This window comes from Mustelus asterias, chromosome 10 (assembly GCF_964213995.1).
Source record: "Mustelus asterias chromosome 10, sMusAst1.hap1.1, whole genome shotgun sequence".
NCBI lineage: Eukaryota > Metazoa > Chordata > Chondrichthyes > Carcharhiniformes > Triakidae > Mustelus > Mustelus asterias.
In genome coordinates this window covers 92,379,809-92,403,217 of record NC_135810.1, presented here as the reverse complement: position 1 = coordinate 92,403,217, position 23,409 = coordinate 92,379,809, and the positions used below count along the sequence as shown (strand labels likewise).

General features: G+C 45.9%; 1 protein-coding gene across 4 annotated transcripts in view; it reads right to left on the bottom strand.

Moving 5' to 3' along the window:
- LOC144499767 (microtubule-associated tumor suppressor candidate 2-like) overlaps positions 1 to 23,409 on the bottom strand; it is a 489,039-nt gene that overhangs the window by 5,751 nt on the left and 459,879 nt on the right. For all 4 annotated transcript variants that reach the window (XM_078222202.1, XM_078222205.1, XM_078222203.1 and 1 more), the window contains 5 exons: positions 18,412 to 18,626; positions 16,101 to 16,206; positions 11,909 to 11,982; positions 6,461 to 6,559; positions 343 to 462 (listed from right to left, as the gene is read on the bottom strand). In XM_078222202.1, the coding sequence (XP_078078328.1) occupies positions 343 to 462; positions 6,461 to 6,559; positions 11,909 to 11,982; positions 16,101 to 16,206; positions 18,412 to 18,626 (614 nt within the window). The remainder of the gene's footprint in view (positions 1 to 342; positions 463 to 6,460; positions 6,560 to 11,908; positions 11,983 to 16,100; positions 16,207 to 18,411; positions 18,627 to 23,409) is intronic.

Sequence of the window (23,409 nt, the reverse complement as noted above, 5' to 3'; positions counted from 1 at the left end):
ACTTTTGAACCTAATCTATTTTAAAGTCACAACAGAATCTTTGTGATTCTGTTCACAGAATCACATAATCTTTACAGTTGCAAAAGGAGGCCATTCGGCCCTTTGAGTCTGCACTGGCAGTCTGCAAAAGGCACTCATTTTGCAGATCCAGTACGATTTCAACAGCTTGCAGCCAGTTTAAAGCAGAATGTCAGTATGTGGGATAACCTGACCAATAGGATGCTTTACTGAAATACAACACTCTGCAATATGAGACTTCCAACAAAACTTCACAGATAGTAAGCTGCACAATTGGATCTGATCCCAGAAGTTTCATGAAAGAATTACAGATTTTCTTCTAACCAGTTTCTCCAGTTCCATAATCTTCTTTTCTTGGTGATGGATTTGCTGATTTTTCATTTCAAGAACATGTTTTAAACTGTTCATGTCTTCCTCCAGGTGCTGGTACGGTGCCAAGGCAACCTGTCAATGTAATAAAAATGAATAATTTGTCAAACAGGAAAATATTGGAGCCACTTTAAACGGAAGCTTCCCATTTTTATATTCATGGACGTCGCTGGCTGGCCAGCATTTATTGCCTATCCCTAGTTGCCTGAGGGCAGTTGAGAGTCAACCACACTTCTGTGGCTCTGGAGTCACATGTAGGCCAGACCAAGTAAAGACGGCAGATTTCCTTCCCTAAAGGACAGTAGTGAACCAGATGGGTTTTTCTGACAATCGACAATGGTTTTATGATCATCAGTGGATTGTTAATTCCAGATATTTTTAATTGAATTCAAATTCCACCATCTGACGTGGCGGGATTCAAACCCGTGATCCCCAGAACATTAGCTGAGTTTCTGGATTAATAGTCTAGCAATAATACCACTCGACCTTAGCCTTCCCTTCTTAGATAATGCTGCAGTATCTGGAGATATTCGTATCATTTGGAGCAACTCCCTGAATTATAGAAGAACAAGGCATCTTAATTATGAATCCAGCCCATTTTATGTATTATGTACAGAGGCAGGTTGAAATATACACACAAACCTGTACACACGAACACACATATGGTGGAAACTCACTGCAATGAATTAACTGGGTGGTAATTGATAAAATAGAAGTTTTGAAAATACAAGTATCAACATCATTAGCTATCATTAGATATCATTGATATCTAGGTTTTTATTTTCCAAAAAGAAAGTGCAGAAGATTGCAGTATCTGAAAGAATGTTAGAATCCATCCCGGTTTGTCCACATATCACGACTGGCTCTTCTGGCAAACCCTGCACACATCAATCTCTATAAGGGCAAATTACTGCGGATGCTGGAATCTGAAACCAAAAGAGAAAATGCTGGAAAATCTCAGCAGGTCTGGAAGCATGTGCAAGGAGAGAAAAGAACTGACGCTTCGACTCCATATGACCCTTTGTCAAAGCTTTAACAAAGGGTCATCTGGACTCATTTGGACGTCAGCTCTTTTCTCTCCTTATGGACGCTGCCAGACCTGCTGAGATTTTCCACACATCAATCTCTGTCTGGTGTTGGGGTATCATTAACCAGGGCTGAGTAGCTGGGTATCTTTGGCTTCCAAGAAGTTGCCACGAACCGTCGCCTTTTAATGAATGCGCCATGAACTGCTGAGTGGGAAAATTGATCAACATGACCCAGTGTTCCTGATCTTTGGCCAATTGCACAATGTAAGAAGTCTCACAACACCAGGTTAAAGTCCAACAGGTTTATTTGGTAGCAAATACCATAAGCTTTCGGAGCGCTGCTCCTTCGTCATGTCGATATGCGCGATCTTCTTGGAGATCCTCTCCACTTGGAGCCGGCAGTTTGTGGTGTCGATGGTAGTCATGATGTGGAGATGCCGGCATCTCCACATCAATTGCACAATGACAGAGCTGAATTTCTTTTGATTCATGCAGATCATTGTGTCTGAGGGTGCCCTTGGACCTCAGGAATTCCATTAATTAAGAAAACATATGTACAACAATAACAACAACTTATACTAATAAGGCACCTGGAAAGTAATAAGAACTTTCCAGGCACTTCACAGGTCCGGTAAAAAACAAAGTATGGCACGGATGTCTGAAAGCTTGGTCAAAGAGGTAGATTTTAAGGCATGTCTTCAGAGAGGCAGAGAGACAGAGAGACAGAGAGGTGTAGGGAGGGAATTCCTGTGTTTGTGGCCTCGGCAACTAAAGATAGAGAATTAGATGAGCAGAGATATCACAAAGAGCTGTGGGGTTGGAGGAGATCACAGAGATAGGGAGGGGGCAAGTACATGGAGGGATTCGAGAAAAAGGACAAGGTTTTTAAAATTCAAACTTGTTTGACTGTGAGCCAGTAAGCAAGCACAGGGGTGATAGGTGAATGGGACTTGCTACGAGTTAGGACATAAGAGCAGAGTTTTGGAAGGCCCCAAGTTTCCAGAGGGTAGAATGTGGGAGACCAGCCAGCAGGGCTTTGGAATAGTTAAGTCTACAGGTAACAACAGAGGGTTTCCGCAGCAAGTGAGTGGAGTCAAGTATTAAGTTAGATAATGTTAGTGAAGTGGAAATAGGTGATAATGGTGATGGTTTCAATGTCATCAGAAGCTCATTGTGGGCTCAGATATGACCTCAAGCTTGCGAACAATCTGGTTTAGTCCCAGACAGTTGACAGAAAGAGAGATATAGGTGGTGATTTTCCGACCTCGCTGGGCTTGGCACAGATCGCACCAATTCTGGAAAATTCCGCGTGGGCCTATAAACAGGTTTTGTGCCTGCCACCAAACGGTTTGCAATTGTCCTGGGCCCCTTGCTACCGGCACAAACTGGATTGTGTCCAGAAAGGACACAAAGCCAATTAGCTTCTTTAAAGTAACATTTAAATATGCCTAGCCTGTTCGATACTGGATCCTCCCAGCTCCCGGGATCTTGGGCATACTGAGAACCTGACAAGACTCTCTACTGGTCTCCACTAGCGGAGACCAGGCACGATGGCTAGACCGGGGTGTCCGGAGGCCATTGAAGTCCCCAGGTGGTCAGGACATGGCTAGGCAGTGCCTATCTGACAGTGCCCACGTGGCACACTGGCAATGCCAGTTGGCACTGCCAGTGTGCTGGGACAGTGCCAAGGGGATGGGGCCTGAGTGGGAGTGGGGCCTGTCTGGGTCACGAAAGGGAGCTATGCAGGGGGGCGCTATGACGGGAGGGCTATAAAGGGGGGGTCGTGAAGGGGTGTGGCATGTTGGGGGTCATGAAAGAGGACCCATTGGGAAGGTCCCAATGCCCCGATGCCAGTGATCCGTGTCAGGGAGGGGGTGGGGAAACATGCTGCCAATAAGCGGGGATTCCCAATGTCTGTGGGCGGAGGGAGGGTGTCTTCCAGTGCACAGTGAAATCAGTGCACCCTTTCAAAATGGCGCCCAATTGTTTTGCAGCTGGGCTCACTGGTGTGTTTAGGCCCTGCCCTCCCAGAACCAGTGCGCAATTCACCACTGTCCCAAAAAATGACAAAGTGTGGGACGATTGCAGTCTGGTACAGATTGCTCCGGTTGTCTCACTGTTGTGACACTTAGGAAGGAATTATCCCGACCCGCATGCCATGGGAATCTTAGCGGGCAGGGGATGGACCATGCAAAGGTCCGTTGACCTCGGGCAGGAATTTCCGGCCTTGGGGCGAGCGCGGCCGGAAAATCCCGTCTTTAGTCATTTTTTGGGAAAGGTCCACCCAGAATTAGTAACCGGGTAATGGAATTTGGAGTGGGAATCAAAAGCAATGGTTTCAGTCTTCTCTTCCCAACACTTAATTGGGATATTTATTTTAATTTGGAATAGTTAATTCCCAATATTTAATATAATTTTCAATCAGCCCACTCAGAAAATATTTCAAAATCACTTCATACATGAGGGGTGCGATCTTCTGGCTCTTCATACAACGGCACACTGCCGCTGCAGGTTTTCCGGGCATGGGGTGGATTCAATGGGAAATCCCGTTGACTGTGGCAGGACCAGAAAATCCCACCGACAGCCAAGAAAAATGCCACGGGGAGGCCAGAGGAAGTATTCGTATTAGTTGCTGATTTGCATGTAAATCAGACAGATTATTTTTCACTTCCACCTAGCAAAATCTCACAAATAGTAATAACAACAAGCCATTCATCATTGGTAGTGATGTTGCTTGAGGAAGGAAATAAGGAGAACCACTGCTCTTCCTCAAACGATGCTCAGGAATCTTTAACATCCACATAAGTCACAGGACAGACAACCTAGCGCATCTCATCCAAAAATCAGCTTCTCCTACAGTGTAGCAACTCTCTGTGCTGCAGCGTCAGCCTATTCAGGTCCTGGATTGTGGATAGAGGCGTCATTCTCTGATGGAGAGAAGAGTGTGCTGCTATACCATAACGTGCCAACATTTGGTGACTGCGTCATACTGCTCAGGAGAAAAAGAGCTCGGGGCTTTGACCTTGAAGGGAAGTACTTGAGGTGTTTGGTACATATGTATTATTTGAATAGGAAATTTACTGATTGTGACAGATGGCCGTGTGTTGGCCTGCGAGGAGGTGGAGCTGTAACAATAGAGGAGGGGGGTGACTTTGAATACTGCTGGCAAAGGCATCTGTGGAGGAGATTGTGTGAAGCTGGGCTTGCAGCATATCCATAAAGCTATGCAACTTGTGAAAGTTCATCCTTTTGATCATTAGGAAGCCTATGTAGAATAGAATCCATAGAATAGAATTGAATCCCTACAGAACAGAAGGAGGTCCATCGAGTCCGTACCGACCACAATCCCACCAGGCCTACTCCTGCAATCCCACACATTTACCTTGCTAATCCCCCTGACACTTGGGTCAATTTAGCATGGCCAATCAACCCAACCTGCACATCTTTGGACTGTGGGAGGAAACCGGGGCACCCGGAGGAAACCCATGCAGACATGGGGAGAACATGCAAACTCCACCCAGGCAGTGAACCTGGGACTCTGGCGCTGTGAGGCAGCAGTGCTGACCACTGTGCCACCGTGCCGCCCACGTTCTGGGCTTTTAGATCTGTTGGTAGTATAATCGTTCAGATTCTACCCGATCTTCATTGCATTCCTTATTATATCTTCCTTATCTTCAATCAATTAAATCTATGGCAATAGTGTACTGCAAGCAAATTAAATACTTAATAAAATGCTGCCATTGAAAAAGTTGTCCTATATCTTTAGGAGCTCCTTTCCCCAGAGAGGAAATACTGTTACTAACATTTAGCATTAACTTTGAATGGGAAAACGTAAATCTGCCACGGGGATCTGTGCGGGTGAGGGGCGGAGCATGGAATGTTCCGTTGACCTCCGGCAGGATTTTACGGTTTCAGGACCAGCGAGGCCGTCCAATCCTGCCCACAGACTTTGAACACTTTGCTGAAACGATTGTGGCTTTTGAAAATCAGCCAAGCATTCATAAAGAGCCCTTAGGGAGATGTCAGAAAACAACTATTTAAAGTGCTAGAACAGAAGCTGTACCACCTGACCTATCAATAAAATTAATACAGCGGCGTTTGTTTATGTCACCTGCACAAATTTGTGACTCTCACACTGTGGGTTAAGGATCTTGATATCGTCAAAATGGGGTCTGTTTGAACTCATTCCTTTGTGAATCACGTCTTGCCCCTTTCCGCAACTGGCAAAAATGAGATCATTCAGAAATGGGGGTGGGACATCTGTTTTCGGGTTTGCCTGCCATTGTTAAAGGTCTGCTGGACCTTCCTAACTCTGTGAAAATCCAAGCCCCAATACAGGGTGGGACCGCAACCTGAAACTTAGAATATGGACAATTGTAAACTAATACACCCTAGTATGCAACTTGCCATGGCAATGAAGGTCTTGCAAGATTTTTTAAGTTGATGGAAAATGTCAACCAGGCAATGACACAGAGCAGCAAGAGCAAGAAACCAATTATTTCATGAAGAAATAACCTTCTAGAACTCTCTCACATGCTTATGTTAACAGGACAATTCCTGTGCATTGGAATTGACAATAATATATTTCATATTAACCTCACCCAGCTGCAAGGGATAAGATGGCCTGATATGTTTGAACATGCTGTATCACTGAATAGTGGGATACAACTTCAGTCTTCCAATCTGCTGAATGCTCAATGCCTGAGCAGTCCAATTTCATATAACCAGTGTATCTAACGTCAATTTGAAGCCAATGTCAAGGATGGCTACAGGGCCCTAGCAGTTTGTTGTGCAGTGAACTGAGAACACTAAGGCCCTACAGTGCCTGCTGTTTGCTCAGGTGTTAGCCTGCAAAAAGGGCAGTAAACTGAGTGCAATTGTGGATACTGCAAAGTAAATTACATAACTACTCTTGTGGTTATAATTGGGTGTGTGAGATGGAGAGAAAAATGGGGGGGTGGGGGGGATGGGATATTAAATAAAGAATATTAATCCATTCATCCATTTCTTAGTCACCGCAAACACACATTTCAGACATTATTTACCTCAAGCTGCTCGTCTGAACTTCTCCTTAAGGCCTCTTCAAATCGTTTTGCTTTGTTCTTCAGTGAACGGTTCTGAAACGTTAACGTGTCAACTTGATCCTGGAATGCAGAAACAAAAATCAACATTGTATGTTTGCAAACTTGATCTGGTGAATTGTGGTACAGTATTGTTTCACAATGGCAATTTTTCCAATGTCTCTATGCCAATAGGACATCAGTTGTTATTTCTGGGCTGAATTGGTTGGAGTGAGTGCTGTGCAGTCTCTGACAGTTATTACTCTGTGGCCTAGCCGTGGCCTTTTTTTCTCAAGATGGCTGACTGGGATTTTTCAATTGGCAAGCAGGCACCCCACAGTGGCTGAAAATTGGCCCTGGGATGGAGGTTTCCACTGGTAGCAGACTGGGGGATCAACACTCCATCTAACATTGCTGACACCCACTTTTTTTGCAATTGTGGGGTGGCCACAGCAGTGGCTATCGGTCGCTCTGAGGAAGAGCTCCTTCTCTGCACCAGTGCTCTGGTAGCTGTGTCGCCCTGTGGAAGAGCTCCTTCTCTGTGCTAGCAGTCTGGCAGCTGTGGCCACGTTCATTCTCACTTCCAAAAGTCTTCAAGTTGCCTCCATTTTGAGGTGCCCTCCGTCTCTCTCCTATATCAGTATCTCTGATCATGGGGCTGTGATCTGTCGGTGCTAGGTGGCCTGCTCTTTGCCCTGCAGACTCTGGAGCCCATCCGTTTTCCTTCATTGAATAGTGAGAACACATCTTGGCAATTCATTGACAATCTCTTCGTAAATCGCACCGGGAATTTTACACTGCCAAAACCCAGGGTTGGAACACGAGAAAACACCTGACATGAGGATCCCACACCCGGAACAAGGATTCTGAGCACTGTCTTTGGTCCCCACTACAAACTCCATTCTCTAGCTACTGATTCTGTTCCTCCCCTTGACAATCATGAGGATGAACCAGACTGTTCACAAACTTGGTGTCAAATTTGACCACGAGATGAACTGCCAACCTCAAAGGACTGCCCCCTCCTGGATTATGTCATTTTTTGGGTCAAAGATCTAAGTGATGTCTGTATCACTTGATCCCTGTGAGGGAAATCTGTAAGAAGTCTCACAACACCAGGTTAATCTGTGGCCCAGGGGTCACATGGGGCCCATTGGGGCTCTGAGTGCGGCCCATGAGACATCTTGTTGACTGTTGCCCATGTGCAGTGTTGCCATATTCTGCTGGTTTCCATCCACGCAGTGACTGAAATGATGCAGACGTAAAGCAAGAGCACATTAACCAGGTGCGTGCTGATTGTACACAACATTGAATGCGAGAGCTCTGCTTCCAATCAAAGCATAAATATTTATTTTTGTTTTACTGTTTGAAGTTGGTGGTTTTACTAAAATATGAATGATGAAGCATTTTCCATAGCTCATTATGAAATATTCAGTGTGTATTAAATGCATTTAATCTTACTCATGCGGTCATGGTTAGTGAACAAGTCAGATTTCAATCTTGCGGCCCACTGAGGTGAAGGAGGGCCACTCATGCAGCCCACTCACTAAGTTGCCATTACTGGACTGATGCCTGCTGGTGAGATCATCGATTTATTTGACTGGTGATGAACATCCACCCAGCACCAAGATATTGCAAGACCCAAAAACTCAAAGAGGGAGAAGGTCAATGTCCCAGCTCTAAAGCAGCCAGACCAAAAAGAGGAATTTAAAGCATAGCTCACAACCAATCCGGATAACCTTCAATACACCCAACTCAATTTCAGAAGGGCAGGGATTCAGGTTCCTGGATCATTGGGACCTCTTTAGGGGCAGGTGTGACCTGTACAAAAAAGACGGGTGGCACTTGAATCCCAGGGGGACCAATATCCTGGCAGGAAGGTTGGCTAAGGCAACTGGGGAGACTTTAAACTAGATAGGTTGTGGGGAGGGAATCGTGATGAGGTGACTGAGAGCGAGGGGGTTAGCCCGCAAATAGAGGAGGATTGTACACTGTGTAAGAGGGAGAATAGACGGGTGATGGAGAAGGGGAGAGCTCAGACCAAAGGTTTGAGATGTGTCTATTTTAACGCCAGGAGTGTAGTGAATAAAGTGGATGAGCTTAGAGTGTGGATCAATGCTTGGAAGTGTGATGTGGTGGCCATTACGGCGACTTTGGGACAGGGACAGGACTGGACACTTCGGGTGCCGGGTTTCAGATGTTTCAAAAAGGACAGAGAGGGAGGCAAAAGACGGGGGGGAGTGGCACTGCTGATCAGGGATAGTGTCACAGCTGTAGAGAAGGTGGAAGCTGTGGAGGGATTGTCTACGGAGTCTCTGTGGGTGGAAGTTCGGAGCGGGAAGGGGTCGATAACTTTGCTGGGTGTTTTCTATAGGCCGCCCAATAGCAACAGGGATGTTGAGGAGCAGATAGGGAAACAGATCCTGGAGAGATGTAGTAATAACAGGGTTGTCGTGATGGGAGACTTTAATTTCCCAAACATCGATTGGAATATCCCTAGGGTAAGGGGTTTTAATGGGGAGGAGTTTGTTAGGTGTGTTCAGGAGGGTTTCCTGACACAGCATGTGGATAAGCCTACAAGAGGAGAGGCTGTACTCGATCTGGTACTGGCTAATGAGCCTGGACAGGTGTCGGATTTCTCAGTGGGGGAGCATCTTGGGCATAGTGATCATAACTCTATCTCCTTTACGCTAGCATTGGAAAAAGATAGGATCAGGCAAGCTAAGAAAGTGTTTATCTGGAGTAAGGGGAAATATGAAGCCATCAGGCAGGAGATTAGAGGCGTAAATTGGAAGGAGGTATTCTCGAGGAAAAGTACCGAAGTAAGGTGGCAGATTTTCAAGGAATGTTTGTCTGGAGTTCTGCATGACAACGTTCCGATGAGACAGGGAGGTTTTGGTAGGTTACGGGAACCATGGTGCACGAAAGCTGCGCTGAACCTAGTCAAAAAGAAAAGGAAAGCGTACAAAAGGTTCAGAGAGCTAGGCGATGATAGGGATCTAGATGAGTATATGGCTTGTAGGAAGGGACTTAAGAAAGAAATTAGGAGAGCCAGAAGGGGTCACGAGAAGGCCTTGGCAGGTAAGATTAAGGAGAACCCTAAGGCGTTCTATAAACTTAATAGGATTGAGGGTTATAGGTAAGCCTATATATAAGCCTAGGTAGGTAGGGACATGACCGGCGCAACTTGTGGGCCGAAGGGCCTGTTTGTGCTGTATTTTTTCTATGTTCTATGTTCTAAGAGTGGGATCAAATAAAACTCAGCTCTGGACTCCTGGGTCCATTATGTTTGAGCATGTCATCACCAGGACTGGCTGGACGAAAACAATGCTGAGATATCGGAATTCCTAGAACAAAAATGAGCAGCCTCTATTGCCGCAGAATGATCCAAGGTCAAAAGTCAAGAAGGCAGTATCAAAACAGCATAAGGCTGATGCCCAAAGACAAAATTGAAAGACAAAGGACATGCGGTGGAAAGAGAAAACCAAAGATCCAACAAGATACTGACCACCATGACATGCAAAGCTTTTTGAAGACACCAGGGCCACCTATAGACCAAAGTCAAATGGGCAAAACTCTCTTTGCCGCTCACAGCACATTGTTTCTCTTTTCAAGGGTGATAATGCCATCCGACTACTCTGGAAAGAACATTTTCAACAAATCTTCAATTGAGAATCCACAGTGGCAGCTGATACTCTCCAAGCTATTCCCCTGGCACCCCGCGGTAGGAGACACCACCATCGATGGGACAGCTGTAACAAGCAATCAAACAATAAAACCTGCGGCCCCAATGGTATTCCAACTGAGGACTTCAAAGTTGGTGGGCTTGGGCTCACATCAAGGCTCAATTCACTCATCCCACAGATTTTGGAATAAAAACAATTCAACACCCCTCCCTCACAAACACCTTCTGACTTCAGGAATGTGACAATTGTCACATTCCAGAAGGCAGATGAATCAGCCTGTATGAACTGTGAAGGTATTCACCCCCTTGTCCACAGCCGAGAAAATCCTACACATATTCCCTTCAATCACCTACTTCCTGTGGCTGAGGAAACCCTCCCAGAGGCATAGGCCTGGATTTTCTGCACAGGGCCTCTGTCTTGTGGTGGGGGCTGGAGGCGAGAGTATTTCCCTCCACGGAGCCCTGCAGGAAACTACGGCAAATCACACGATGCTGAGCTTAATGATTATGCAACCGGGGGTTTCCTGACCCTTTTTGGTGGCAGGGCAGGCAGGAGATATTGCACCCCACCATCATATTCAGCTGCCATATTTAACAGGTGCCTGGACAGCTGCTGCTCTATCCCACTCTGAACAGTGGTCCAGGAAATGGCTCGGAGACCTTGGGCAGCACCAGAATCATGATTTAGCAATGCATCCCTGGAAGTACTGCTGAATGCAGCAGAAGACTGGAGGGACATCCTCTACCCCATGGATGGAAGGAAGAGCCCTACCTGACTGGGAGGCAGTCGCCAGGGTGGTGAGTGCCAACAATATACACCAGGGCAGGAAAAGGATGAACAATCTCATCCGTGCTGCCAGGGTAAGTGAACCCTCAACCACTCCAACTCATCTCACAGTCACCCCTTAAGTCCTTCCATTACCCTTTGTCCCATACAGATGAATGTACATATGCCCTCCCTTCCTGAGGATCCTGCCCCAGGCAATGTAGAAAAGCCCATCTTTTCCTTCCATGACTTGCATGAGGAATCACTGTAGAAGTCATTGAATACGAGCTCCCTGGGGATTGGTAATTAACCTACCAGGTGGAGCTTGTATACCAAGCCCTGCATGAAGCAGGACCCTAAGTGGGTCCATTAACCTTTGGTCCCGGTTGGGACCTGTTTGTGTTCACCACAGTCATGTGAGTTTTGTTTAACTTAATTTTGTGCAATGAACTGTTCCTTTACAACCAACTCCCGGAGTTATTAGACCTTCTCACCCCCAAAATCTATGTGCTCTTTCGTCTACCCTTAAACACCCCTCGCTGCCCCTTCACTCAACATGGTCGAACCATCACCCTGCCGCCCTACTGAATTCCATTGTCTCCTTTGACCTGCACCATCCCTTCATATCATCAATTCCCTTGGTTTGCACCCCAGGACTCAGCAATGTTTGGGACTGGGAAGGTATAACTCCAGCAGTCGGCTGTGAAGGAAATGTGACCATCTGCCCTATGCATTTGGTACTTTCAAAAGGTGGCTATCTTCAGGAGAAAAACTGGTTTCAGGAATAACAAGAATAACAAGGAATCGCATTGGACACAGTATCGCACGCAATTGACAAAACAACTTTCATCATACAGGTACAAGTTTGTAAATATGGGAAAAGATTGCAGAAGTTTTTTTTTGGGAAAGCCAGCCCCTAATTAACAGATCAGCCATACACTAACAAGCATAGTTTTCCATATATAGTGCATAACAGAGTACTAACCTGAAGGGAAAGTCTTAGTTTTTCAAAATTCTCTTCTAATGTTATCCTCTCAAATTCATGGATGGCTTTTAGCTCTGAAAGAAAAAATGCTACAAGTGAAATCTCACTGAATAAATGCTTGTGAAAAGGTCAAATTCCGTTAAAGCAGCAACGCCATCTGAACTGTATATGACAACCAGTTTGAGGTGACAGTATTGTGTCTATTAACGTTTAATCAACTTTCCAATGTCAAATGTCATGATTCTTCTCAATCTGCTGTTCGCCAATGAGAATAGGTTTTGTTGCTGAATGGCACAGTGGTTAGCACTGCTGCCTCTCAGCACCAAGGACCCGGGTTCAATTCCAGCTTTCTGTGTGGGGTTTGCATGTTCTCCCCGTGTCAGTGTGGGTTTCCTCCAGGTGCTCTAGTTTCCTCCCACAGTACAAAGATATGAAGATGGTGGATTAGCCATGCTAAAATTGCCCCTTGATGTCCCAAGGTGTGTAGGTTAGGGGGATTAGTGGGGTAAATATGTGGAGTTATGGGGATAGGGTCTGGGTAAGATGCTCTGTCGGAGAGGCAGTGCAGACTCGATGGGCCAAATGACCTCCTTCTGCACTGTAGGGATTCTATGATTCCTTGGATGTTTTAAGTTCCAGAATAATCTTTTCTGCCATCTTCAGAACCCTCCCCAATCCACCAATGCCCTTTTGAGGGTTAATCTATTATAAATACAGCCACATTAATACTGTGGCTACAAGAGCAAGTCAGAGTCTGGGGATTCTGCAGTAAGTAACTCACCCTCCGACTCACTAAAGTCTGTCCATCATCTACAAGGCACTTAAACACCCCTCGCTGCCCCTTCACTCAACATGGTCGAACCATCACCCTGCCGCCCTACTGAATTCCATTGTCTCCTTTGACCCGCACCATCCCTTCATATCACCAATTTCCTCTCCCCTTGCCTGGATGGTTGCAGCTCCAACAACACTGGAGAAGCTCAACACTATCCAGGATAAAGTAGCCTGCTTCAATTGGCACCCCATCCATAAACATTCACTCCCTCAATCACTTACGCACAGTAGCAGCAGTGTGTGTCATCTACAAGACTGCAGCAACTCACTAAGGCCTATTCGATTCTCCAAACATATGACCGCTATCAGCTAGAAGGACAAGGACAGCAAATACATGGGAACACCAACACCTGGATGTTCCCCTCCAAGCCACATAGCAATATTGGGGGGAAGCGCAGTGGCAGTGGTTAGCACTGCTGCCTCACAGTGCCAGGGACCCGGGTTTGATTCGCAGCTTGGGTCACTGTCTGTGGAGTCTGCACATTCTCCCCGTGTCTGCGTGGGTTTCCTCTGGTGCTCTGGATTCCTCCCACAGTCCAAAGGTGTGTGGATGTAGAAGATAAGTTACAACAATTGTGAAAATTAAAGTTCCATAATTGTCAAAAAACTCTGTCAAGTAATGGAAAATGATTATTCACCAAACACGGCCTTCAGTCAGGCCTTCAGTAAGGCCAACACTGATGTACGCAGGATAAGCGAGTATATCTAAAACCTTGTTCCATAAACATTGCATTCCAGGTCAGGACAGCAGGATGAAAACAAAGAACAAGTTACCATGGCAATTACCAAATAGCAAGATGTGGGGACATTATGCTAATGAAGGATTGGTTTTCTATTGGATAAGAAAGGGCAAAAGGGCTATGCTATGATGGGTGGATATGTATGTCAATCAAAGATGTGAAAAATCTCTTGTTCCTGATTTGCTGTAATTGACTATAATTGCTGAGCTGTTTCTCTGTAACCTCAGAACTGCTCCAGTCAACCGGTGTTGGCCGTTGAGAGTTCTTCTTGTGCACAAATAATAAAAGACCTTGCGTTGGTTTTAAGAGTCAACTGAGTGCCTTTGGGTTTCTGTTACCCAAGAGAACGCTAACATGGGTTAGGTTGATTGGCCATGCTAAATTGCCCCTCAGTGCCAGGGGGATTAGCAGGGGGATTACGGGAAAAGGGCCTGGGTGGGATTGTGGTCGGTATAGACTCGATAGGCCGAATGGCCTCCTTCTGTATTGTAGGGATTCTATGATTCTCCAACACAAATCATTAATATCCCAAAAAATACATCACATTGCTGTTCAATTTCTCTCTTCTAATAATTTTCATTTCTCTTTATGGCATCATGGCTATTAGCACCATGTGGTGTCAGACTAAGCTTTACAAAGCAGCAAAGGTCTGCTTTGATTTGAGGTCCGTACCAAGTTTGCTGATCTCAGCAGCTCCTCGAATTAGCTTCAATCCCCTTCTGCAAAGGACAGAACAAATACCAGATGTAGCTCTGACACCCTCCCTACACTGACACCCTCCCTACACTGACACTCTCCTGACACAGACACCCTCCCTACACTGACACCCTCCCTACACTGACACCCTCCCTACACTGACACTCTCCTGACACAGACACCCTCCCTACACTGACACCCTCCCTACACTGACACCCTCCCGACACTGACACCCTCCCGACACTGACACCCTCCCTACACTGACACCCTCCCTACACTGACACCCTCCCTACACTGACACCCTCCCTACACTGACACCCTCCCTACACTGACACTCTCCCTACACTGACACCCTCCCTACACTGACACTCTCCCTACACTGACACCCTCCTGACACCCTCCCTACACTGACACCCTCCCTACACTGACACTCTCCTGACACTGACACCCTCCCGACACTGACACCCTCCCTACACTGACACCCTCCCGACACTGACACTCTCCCGACACTGACACCCTCCCGACACTCTCCCTACACTGACACCCTCCCTACACTGACACCCTCCCTACACTGTCACCCTCCCTACACTGACACCCTCCCGACACTGACACCCTCCCGACACTGACACCCTCCCGACACTGACACCCTCCCGACACTGACACCCTCCCTACACTGACACCCTCCCTACACTGACACCCTCCCGACACTGACACCCTCCCTACACTGACACCCTCCCGACACTGACACCCTCCTGACACTGACACCCTCCCTACACTGACACCCTCCTGACACTGACATCCTCCTGACACTGACACCCTCCCTACACTGACACCCTCCTGACACTGACACCCTCCTGACACTGACACCCTCCTGACACTGACACCCTCCCTACACTGACACCCTCCCGACACTGACACCCTCCTGACACTGACACCCTCCCTACACTGACACCCTCCCTACACTGACACCCTCCTGACACTGACACCCTCCCTACACTGACACCCTCCTGACACTGACACCCTCCCTACACTGACACCCTCCTGACACTGACACCCTCCTGACACTGACACCCTCCTGACACTGACACCCTCCCGACACTGACACCCTCCCTACACTGACACCCTCCCGACACTGACACCCTCCCTACACTGACACCCTCCCGACACTGACACCCTCCCTACACTGACACCCTCCTGACACTGACACCCTCCTGACACTGACACCCTCCCTACACTGACACCCTCCCGACACTGACACCCTCCTGACACCCTCCCTACACTGACACCCTCCTGACACTGACACCCTCCTGACACTGACACCCTCCCTACACTGACACCCTCCTGACACCCACTAAATGGTTTGCAGAAGAATAACCGCTCGGAAAGATGTGCGGGTTAGGTTGATTGGCCTGCTAAATTGACCCTAGTGTCGGGGGATTAGCGGGGTAAATATGAGGGGTTACGGGAATAGGGCCTGGGTGGGATTGTGGTTGGTGCAGACTCGATGGGCTGAATGGCCTCCTTCTGCACTCTAGGGATTCTATGAATGAGGTTTCAGAGTGTTTTTGGCACCTGCTATTCCTCCGGAAGTCAAAAGTATTTATGGAGTTTGAAGATAAACAAGCAGCAAGTACAATTGTCTCAGTCGTCCACAGAATCACCCGTAAACTCTGTTATAAAAACAAAATCAAATGAACTGTGCAGAACTTCCTCCGGGACTTCACCATAAAAAGATCAGGACATAGCAGTGATGCAAAATAATAATTCCAGAATGCCGGACTTCTTTACAATTAGTCTCATTAATGCTTCTTTCAACAATTGCTGACCAGAAATTTCTCCCAGGGTTTTCCCGCACTCTTGTAAACAATCAGTTCTTTCAGTTCTACGTCACACAGCAATTTTCACCATATTTATCCCATTACCTTCAAGTTTCTTTTCGTGGTCATCTTGCAGAATGGTTATTGTAACAGTGTGATTGTTCTCCATTTCTGTGATTACACTGGTATGGGTCGCTGATATCTCTTCCATCTGATAAAGCATAAGAATATAAGAGCTGCAGAACAATTCTCCCCGTGAAGTCCCTACTTGTGAATATCTCAGCTGTTTTTTCCAACAACCAATTCCTCCTATACTTACAACCAAACACTAATTTGCAATACAAATATAATAACAGTTCATATTGGAATATTAAAGTGCCAACATTTTCTGCATAATGTGCTAAGTGTCTGATGCTGCAAATGTATAATTGGAGCTGTCCCAATATGATAATTTAGTGACACACCAATTATGACAAAAATATTATGATTGCGACTCTATCACAAATGATGGTTTGATGGGTTAGAAGCAAGAGAATGCTGAAAAATGTGTTGGTGGGACCAAGTGGCTACGTTATCAGCAGCCTGTCACTTTAAATGGAGCAGCTGGCTTCAATACGGCTCAGGCTAATCAGACAACATTCTTGTTTTCCCTCTGGTTTTGGAAAAGCCACTGGGTAAAATTAAATGACACTGAGTGGCAATGTCAGTCACTATAAAAATGGTGTGAGACATTGAAATGTTATAGTGATGGATGGGGTTATGTATCTGAAGTTAAGGCCAAAGCACATTGTTGATGAAGGGGATAGGCAGATTTACACTTCATCTAATGGGTGTTATTACTGATTTGGGAACATTTTTCCACAGACGTTCTCTCATTTTGATGTGACCAAGTATTGTTTTCTTACTGACAAAGGCACATTAAAATCATATAAATGTTCAATTATTTTCTTAAATTTCTAATGCATTTTTCAAGTGTCATCTTGGCACTATGACAGTGAAGGAAATGTGCTAAGATTTAGGGTCAAAAGAGCTTCATAAATTTATACTTCATTTTTTTGTATGGAGGTTTCAAGATGGCAGCCAGTTGTGGCTTAATTGTACAAAGTACTAAAAATGGAAATAACTCAATTTATTTGGTAACACATTGCTCAATAGTGTGCATTCTCTCTTTCTATTCTCACCAACACAGTGCTTTAGTTCCACCCTCAATAGAACAGCATTTACTGCATCAGTTTCTTACAGTAGCTGTCCACAATGAGGCTGGCCAATTACTGTCAAAGTATGGATAATACTGTGACATGTGCCTAATATCTGCTTAGATCCTTGTTCAGGTGATTAAAAGTAATTGCATATATAATACTTAACGGGTTTTAGGAAAAAGAAAAGGAAAAATAGCAGTTAAAATATTGTGTATTTATATAGTGTCATATATTTTTTATTACTACATCCAGGGACATTGTGCCTCAAAATGTGTAGGCTATCTATCCAGAAATGCCAGGATGTGCCTACCTGTAACTCAGTATGAGAGGTGAGGAGTAGGCTGATTAAGTTAAATAAACTGGATGGGAACCAGTGGGGGAGGTCTGAGAATGCTACCTATTTTAATGGTGTGCGGGGTGGTGTGAGAGGGTCACAAAATGGGTGACTGAGTTCCTTCTGGAAAAAAAGATTTGAAGCTTGTCACTGTGATGAAATATAACAAAAAAAAATAGACTACAGTTCCAGTGTTGGTACCCCAGACTGGCACAGTTCTGGCAGACTAACCCACCATTATCTCAGCAGACCAAGGAGTAAGATACATCCAGCCGTGCTGTTCCCTCCCTTGCTTCCTCTTTGTGGGGGTTGCACGGGGGGGGGGGGGGGGGGGGGGGGGGGACCCTCGAAAAAAGAGGACACTTAAAATTTCCAGGACTAATTTTTAAAAAATTATTTGATGGGATGTGGGCATCAGTTGGTTTCTCATCCCCAATTGCCATCAAGTGGCTCGCTCAGCCATTTCAGAAGGCAGTTTAGAGTCAACCACATTGCTGTCACATGAAGGCCAGGACAGGTAAGGGTGGCAGATTTCCTTCCCTGTAGGACATTAGTGAACCAGATGGATTTTTATAACAATTGATGATAGCTTCATGGGCACCATTACTGAGACTAGCTTTATATTCCAGATTAACTAACTGAATTTAAATTCTGCAGCTGCTGCAGTGGTGGGATTTAAACTCATGTCCCCAAATTATTATCCTGGACCCCTCGATTACTAGCCCAGTGACATTACCACTACGCCACTATCCCACCTCCCCTGGTGGCTCTTCAGAATGCATCCTGTCTTAGTGAATGTGGAAGTGCACTGGAAGGGCTATGAATTTTCAGCCCTCTTTTTCTTTAAGTCAAACGGATTATAAAATAAATGATTGACATAGACCTGTTCATTGTGTTGAGATTGAATTTTGTTGAGATGTTCCCTGTGTTCCTCTATGAGATGCTTTTTCTCTGCAGTGTAATGAGCCTTCAGCCTTTCTTCAAGGACCTGAATCTCCTCTTGCTGTTGCAGATGGAGCCTCTGCACCTCAATCTCAAACCTCCTCTCCAGCTCCTCCTTCTCCTTTTGCAGCTTTTCACATCGTGTCGTGTTAAGGGCTGAAACAGACATTACAATAAAATCAAACCATTGATGAGTGTCTTTAGATTGGGAAGTAATACCAGGAATGCACCTCTAAACTGGCTACCACTGTAGTATTTTTACAAAACATAAAAAATTTGAACACAGCGACCAGAAGAATCATAGAACCTACAGTGCAGAAGGAGGCCATTCGGCCCATCGAGTCTGCACCGACCACAATCCCACCCAGCCCCTATCCCCATAACCCCAGGCATTTACCCTAGCTAGTCCCCCTGACACTAAGTGGCAATTTAGCATGGTCAATCAACCTAACTCGCACATTGTTGGACTGTGAGAGGAAACCGGAGCACGCGGAGGAAACCCACGCAGACACGAGGAGAACGGGCAAACTCCACACAGACAGCGAGTCAAGCTGGGAATCGAACTCGGATCCCTGACGCTGTGAGGCAATAGTGCTAACCACTGCGCCACCGTGCCGCCCGAAGGAAGACTTGTATTTTCATGACCAGAGGATGCCTCAAAGTAATTCATTAATGCAAGTATAGCAAACAGAATTAATGATACACAAAGCAGTGTAATAATAAAAGGAATTTGTTTAGAATATTCCCAAAACCATATTTTAAGATGCATAACAACTAGGGTGGAGAAGTGATAGTTATCCATCTGTTATTTGTGGTGGTCACTGTAAGTAAAACTGAGAGTACCACAGATGAGGTATGTCAACACAGTGTTGAAACATAGAAGATAGGAGCAGGAGGAGGCCATTTGGTCCTTTGAGGCTGTTCCGCTATTTATTGCGATCATGGCTGATCATCCAACTCAATCGCCTAATCCTGCTTTTTCCCCATAACTTGTAATCCCATTCGCCCCAAGTGCTATATCCAGCCGCCTCTTGAATACATTCAATGTTTTGGCATCAACTACTCCCGTGATAATGAATTCCACAGGCTCACCACTCTTTGGGTGAAGAAATGTCTCCTCACCTCTGTCCTAAATGGTCTTCCCTGAATCCTCAGACTGTGACCCCTGGTTCTGGATTCCTCCACCATTGGAAATATCCTCCCTGCATCTACTCTGTCTAGTCCTGTGAGAATTTTATAAGTCTCTATGTGATCCCCCCTCATTCGTCTGAATTCCAGCGAAAATAATCCTAACCTAGTCAATCTTTCCTCATACATTGGACCTGCCATCCCCGAATCAGCCTGGTAAACCTTCGCTGCACTCCCTCGAGAGCAAGAACATTCTTCCTCAGAAAAGGAGACCAAAACTGCAGGGGATTCTCTCTCAAGTCCCCACCTCTAATATCAAAGGCCTTCTAGGGGAGGACAGATTTATGTTTAGCATAAATTCAGGGCCAAGGATTTTTCCCAGATATCATAATCCGTAAATACTCTGGACTTCAAAGGGTTAAATCTATGCCTGAATTATTTTAGGACTGGCTAATTTTGAATGTCTAGTTACATTATCACTTCCAGAAAAGGCCACACATCATGCTGAAGCATTTATCCCCAAGATGGTGAATGATCTTATCTTGAGCAATCCTCAGGCACAATGGAAGCTTAGTCACAATTCTCTGAATAGATGTCTGACCTGTCTGGGAGACAACACTGTGATGCAACATTACTGAAATAAATTGTTCATCACTGAAGAGGCATCATGGGCTTTGTCAACACATAAATGATTTTTACAAGCATTTTAAAAGTGCATGATCTATGCAACCGCCTTAAAATACATCTTGATTGTCACAAACAATAGAATGTGCTGCTGGTTCATCAGTAAGGATTACTGCCATTCTTTTTAGTATTTAATCCATCATTTCTATTCATTTAACAAATTTACTTTAACAAACTAGGTTGTAGAATATTAGGGCTGCCAATCGTTACTGAAATAATATTGGAATGAGCTGAATGTTATGTAGAACAGCAACTTGGGACTTTGGGAGAGGGGAGGAAAATTCACCTTTGGTCTCCACCTTTAAGAAAGCTCTTAACGAGTCTAATTGCCTGCCATCCTTGTGGCCAATGTGGGGAATGGTGCTGGGAAGCGATACAATGGCTGGCCTCATAATCTTCAAGCTCTAACTGGCTCCATTCCTGATGTCAGTGGGACCTAAAAATTCAGCCCCGCGTCACCAACAAATATGGTTAATGTAGCTGCATGATCTCTGGGTCTTACAGACAAACAGAGCATAATCTTCAGAGAGGGGAAGGTCCCGAAAGAAGGAAGAAGGGGAGGACATGAGTTAGATCTCAGTTGGAATGTTGTGTACAGTTCTGGGCACCACACTATAGGAAGGATGTGAACACACTGGACAGAGTACAGAAGAGGTTTACAAGAATTGTTCCAGGGATGAGAAACTTCGGGGGTGATTCTCCCTTCCCGCTGTGCTAATGTTTTAGCACGGCAGGCTGGGAGAATCACATGTCCACTAATTTGTGGGATTTGTGCATGCATCCCCATCGCGCGCACATCTCCCAGCGCTGGATATCCGGCGCGATCTGAGCCGTGCTGGAAACCAGCGGGAACACCAGGTAAGTGCTTTAAATCTACTTTTAATGTAATTTAAATCTGATTAGCGAGCCCGGGACTGATTTCTCCGGGCCTGCTAGCATCTCCCACCCCATCAGGAGTATTTCATTCCAGCGTGGTTCAGACTAGCTCCCCACTTTCGGGGAACTAGCAGGCCGACCCCGCTGGAATGAAGGGGGCGCAATCAGGGCCCAGCAGCGTGTCGGGTGATGGGGAGATGTGGTGCACCCTGGACATGGACACCCTGGTGGTGTCAGCCTGTGGCCCGGCACTGGCCAAGGGCAAAAGTGCCTATGCCCAGGGGGCACCTTGGCACTGCCCATCAGGAATGGGGCAGTTCCAAGGGGGTGGGGCCTAGGGGGCAATCAGTGGGGGTGGGGGCCCCGCTGCTACTCTGTCATTGTGATCATTGTGATCAATGGGGGCGGGAGGGAGGCCAGCGATTGGGGCAGGCTGGGTGGGGGTGGTCAGCCAGGGGGTGTCTGGTGGAGGGGAAGGGGGGGTGGTCTGCCTCCCATGGTGGGGGGGGGGGGGCTCTGCCGGGGGTGTTGGGGCTGGAGATTGGGCGGTTTGGGATGGAACGGGATGGGGGTTCGGGGTTGGCCCGTGAATGGACGGGAGGGAGCTGTGGTCAGACTGTGGGGGGGGGGGGGGGGGGGGGGGTGGAGAGGCAGCACTGTGAGGGTCCCCAGCTGGCCAGCGATCGAATTGGCCAGCAAACTGCAGGCTGACAATTCGGGGCCATTGCGCATGCGCAGAGTTCCAGAACCGTCCGCCTCTGGTGTGAATAGCCCCCCCCCCGCCCCGAACTTTTAGTGATATAAAGTTAAAGTTTATTTATGTAAGTAGACTTACATTAACACTGCAATGATGTTACTGTGAAATTCCCGATTGTGACCTCTGCAGTGCACAGAGTGGGAGATTCTTGTCCGAAGTCACACTGAAAAAACCAGCTTGATTTATACCAGTTTTCTCGTGAATTCAACACTTAGAATCTTTTAAGAGAATCGCGGCCTTCAGTTCTGAGGATAATTGGAGACGTTGGGACTGTTCTCCAGTTGGGACTGACTCCCAATGACTTAGCTCCTGTCATCACAGCACAGTGATTCATCCTACTTGGGTTCCGCAGTTACATCTAACATTTGTTCCAAATGCTTCTCCAGTATACCAACCATCTAGTTTCACCATGATTTATAAATATTAATCCAAGATATTTATTTAACATCTTCACCATATCTTTGTCCTGCGTAGTCTCCTTCATCCCTGAGTAGTTCTACGCACAGTTTAACTATTTTATTTTACTATACTTGGAAAGGCCTTAAAGTGCTAGTCTGGAGGACAAAGAAATGATGGAGATACCGTATTAATAAAAAGGACACCGCCAAGGTCTGTATGGTCAAGAGGAGGCCTGGAGATCTAAATGATTTGAATAAGTTACTGACAGATCTTGGAAGTCTCACCACTGCGACTGGGCCAACCAGCCATTGAAACCTCCGTTCACATCGGTGGGATTGGAAGATCGCACCGGGTTGGAAAATTCCAGCCTCTATTCTTGGATCCAGCCTCTTCATGTTGAAAGTTGTTATTTTGTACTGTTGATGTGTTAAGCTTTCTGTGACTTTTCTACCCAGTTAATTTGGGTCAGATATCTTCTGATCCAGCTGAACTTTTCCCTTTTTCTGGTTTAGCATCCTCATTTTTGACTGTATTCTTGCATTGAACCTGACATCATTACATGCATTATTTCCTAACTGTTCTCTTACTGTCACCAGTAGTACTAAATTTTCCATAACTCGATCAGCAATGTTTCTTTCCTCGCTGAAACACAAGCACAGATCAGATTTTGCATGCAGCTTTAACAAAATTATTTCCTCATGTCAATAGGTCTATGTATAATCTACAGTGTGACAGCAATATTCACATCTTGCCTTTGTGCTCTTTATGTTATGCATCTTCTCCCAAACCTCCCAGTGGGGCCATCCTATCCCACCAAAATCTGATTGCGACATTCCATTACAGGAATTACCAGTTATCCGGAACCTGATTGCTAAAAACAGGGTCTTGTCAGTTTTCATTGAATCAGTAATTATGGATATTGTGCACCGCACAACTTCATAAACAAGTACTTTTTTGTTGAAACTGGAAGCCAGTTAAATGACTGTGTAGCTTGAGAGAATTAACTCAAGTGCATTGTGACTGCCAATTCTTTTGTCACTTTTAATAAAGTTGCATTCTTGGGAAGTACACATTCCAAAACCAAATATCCCTCTA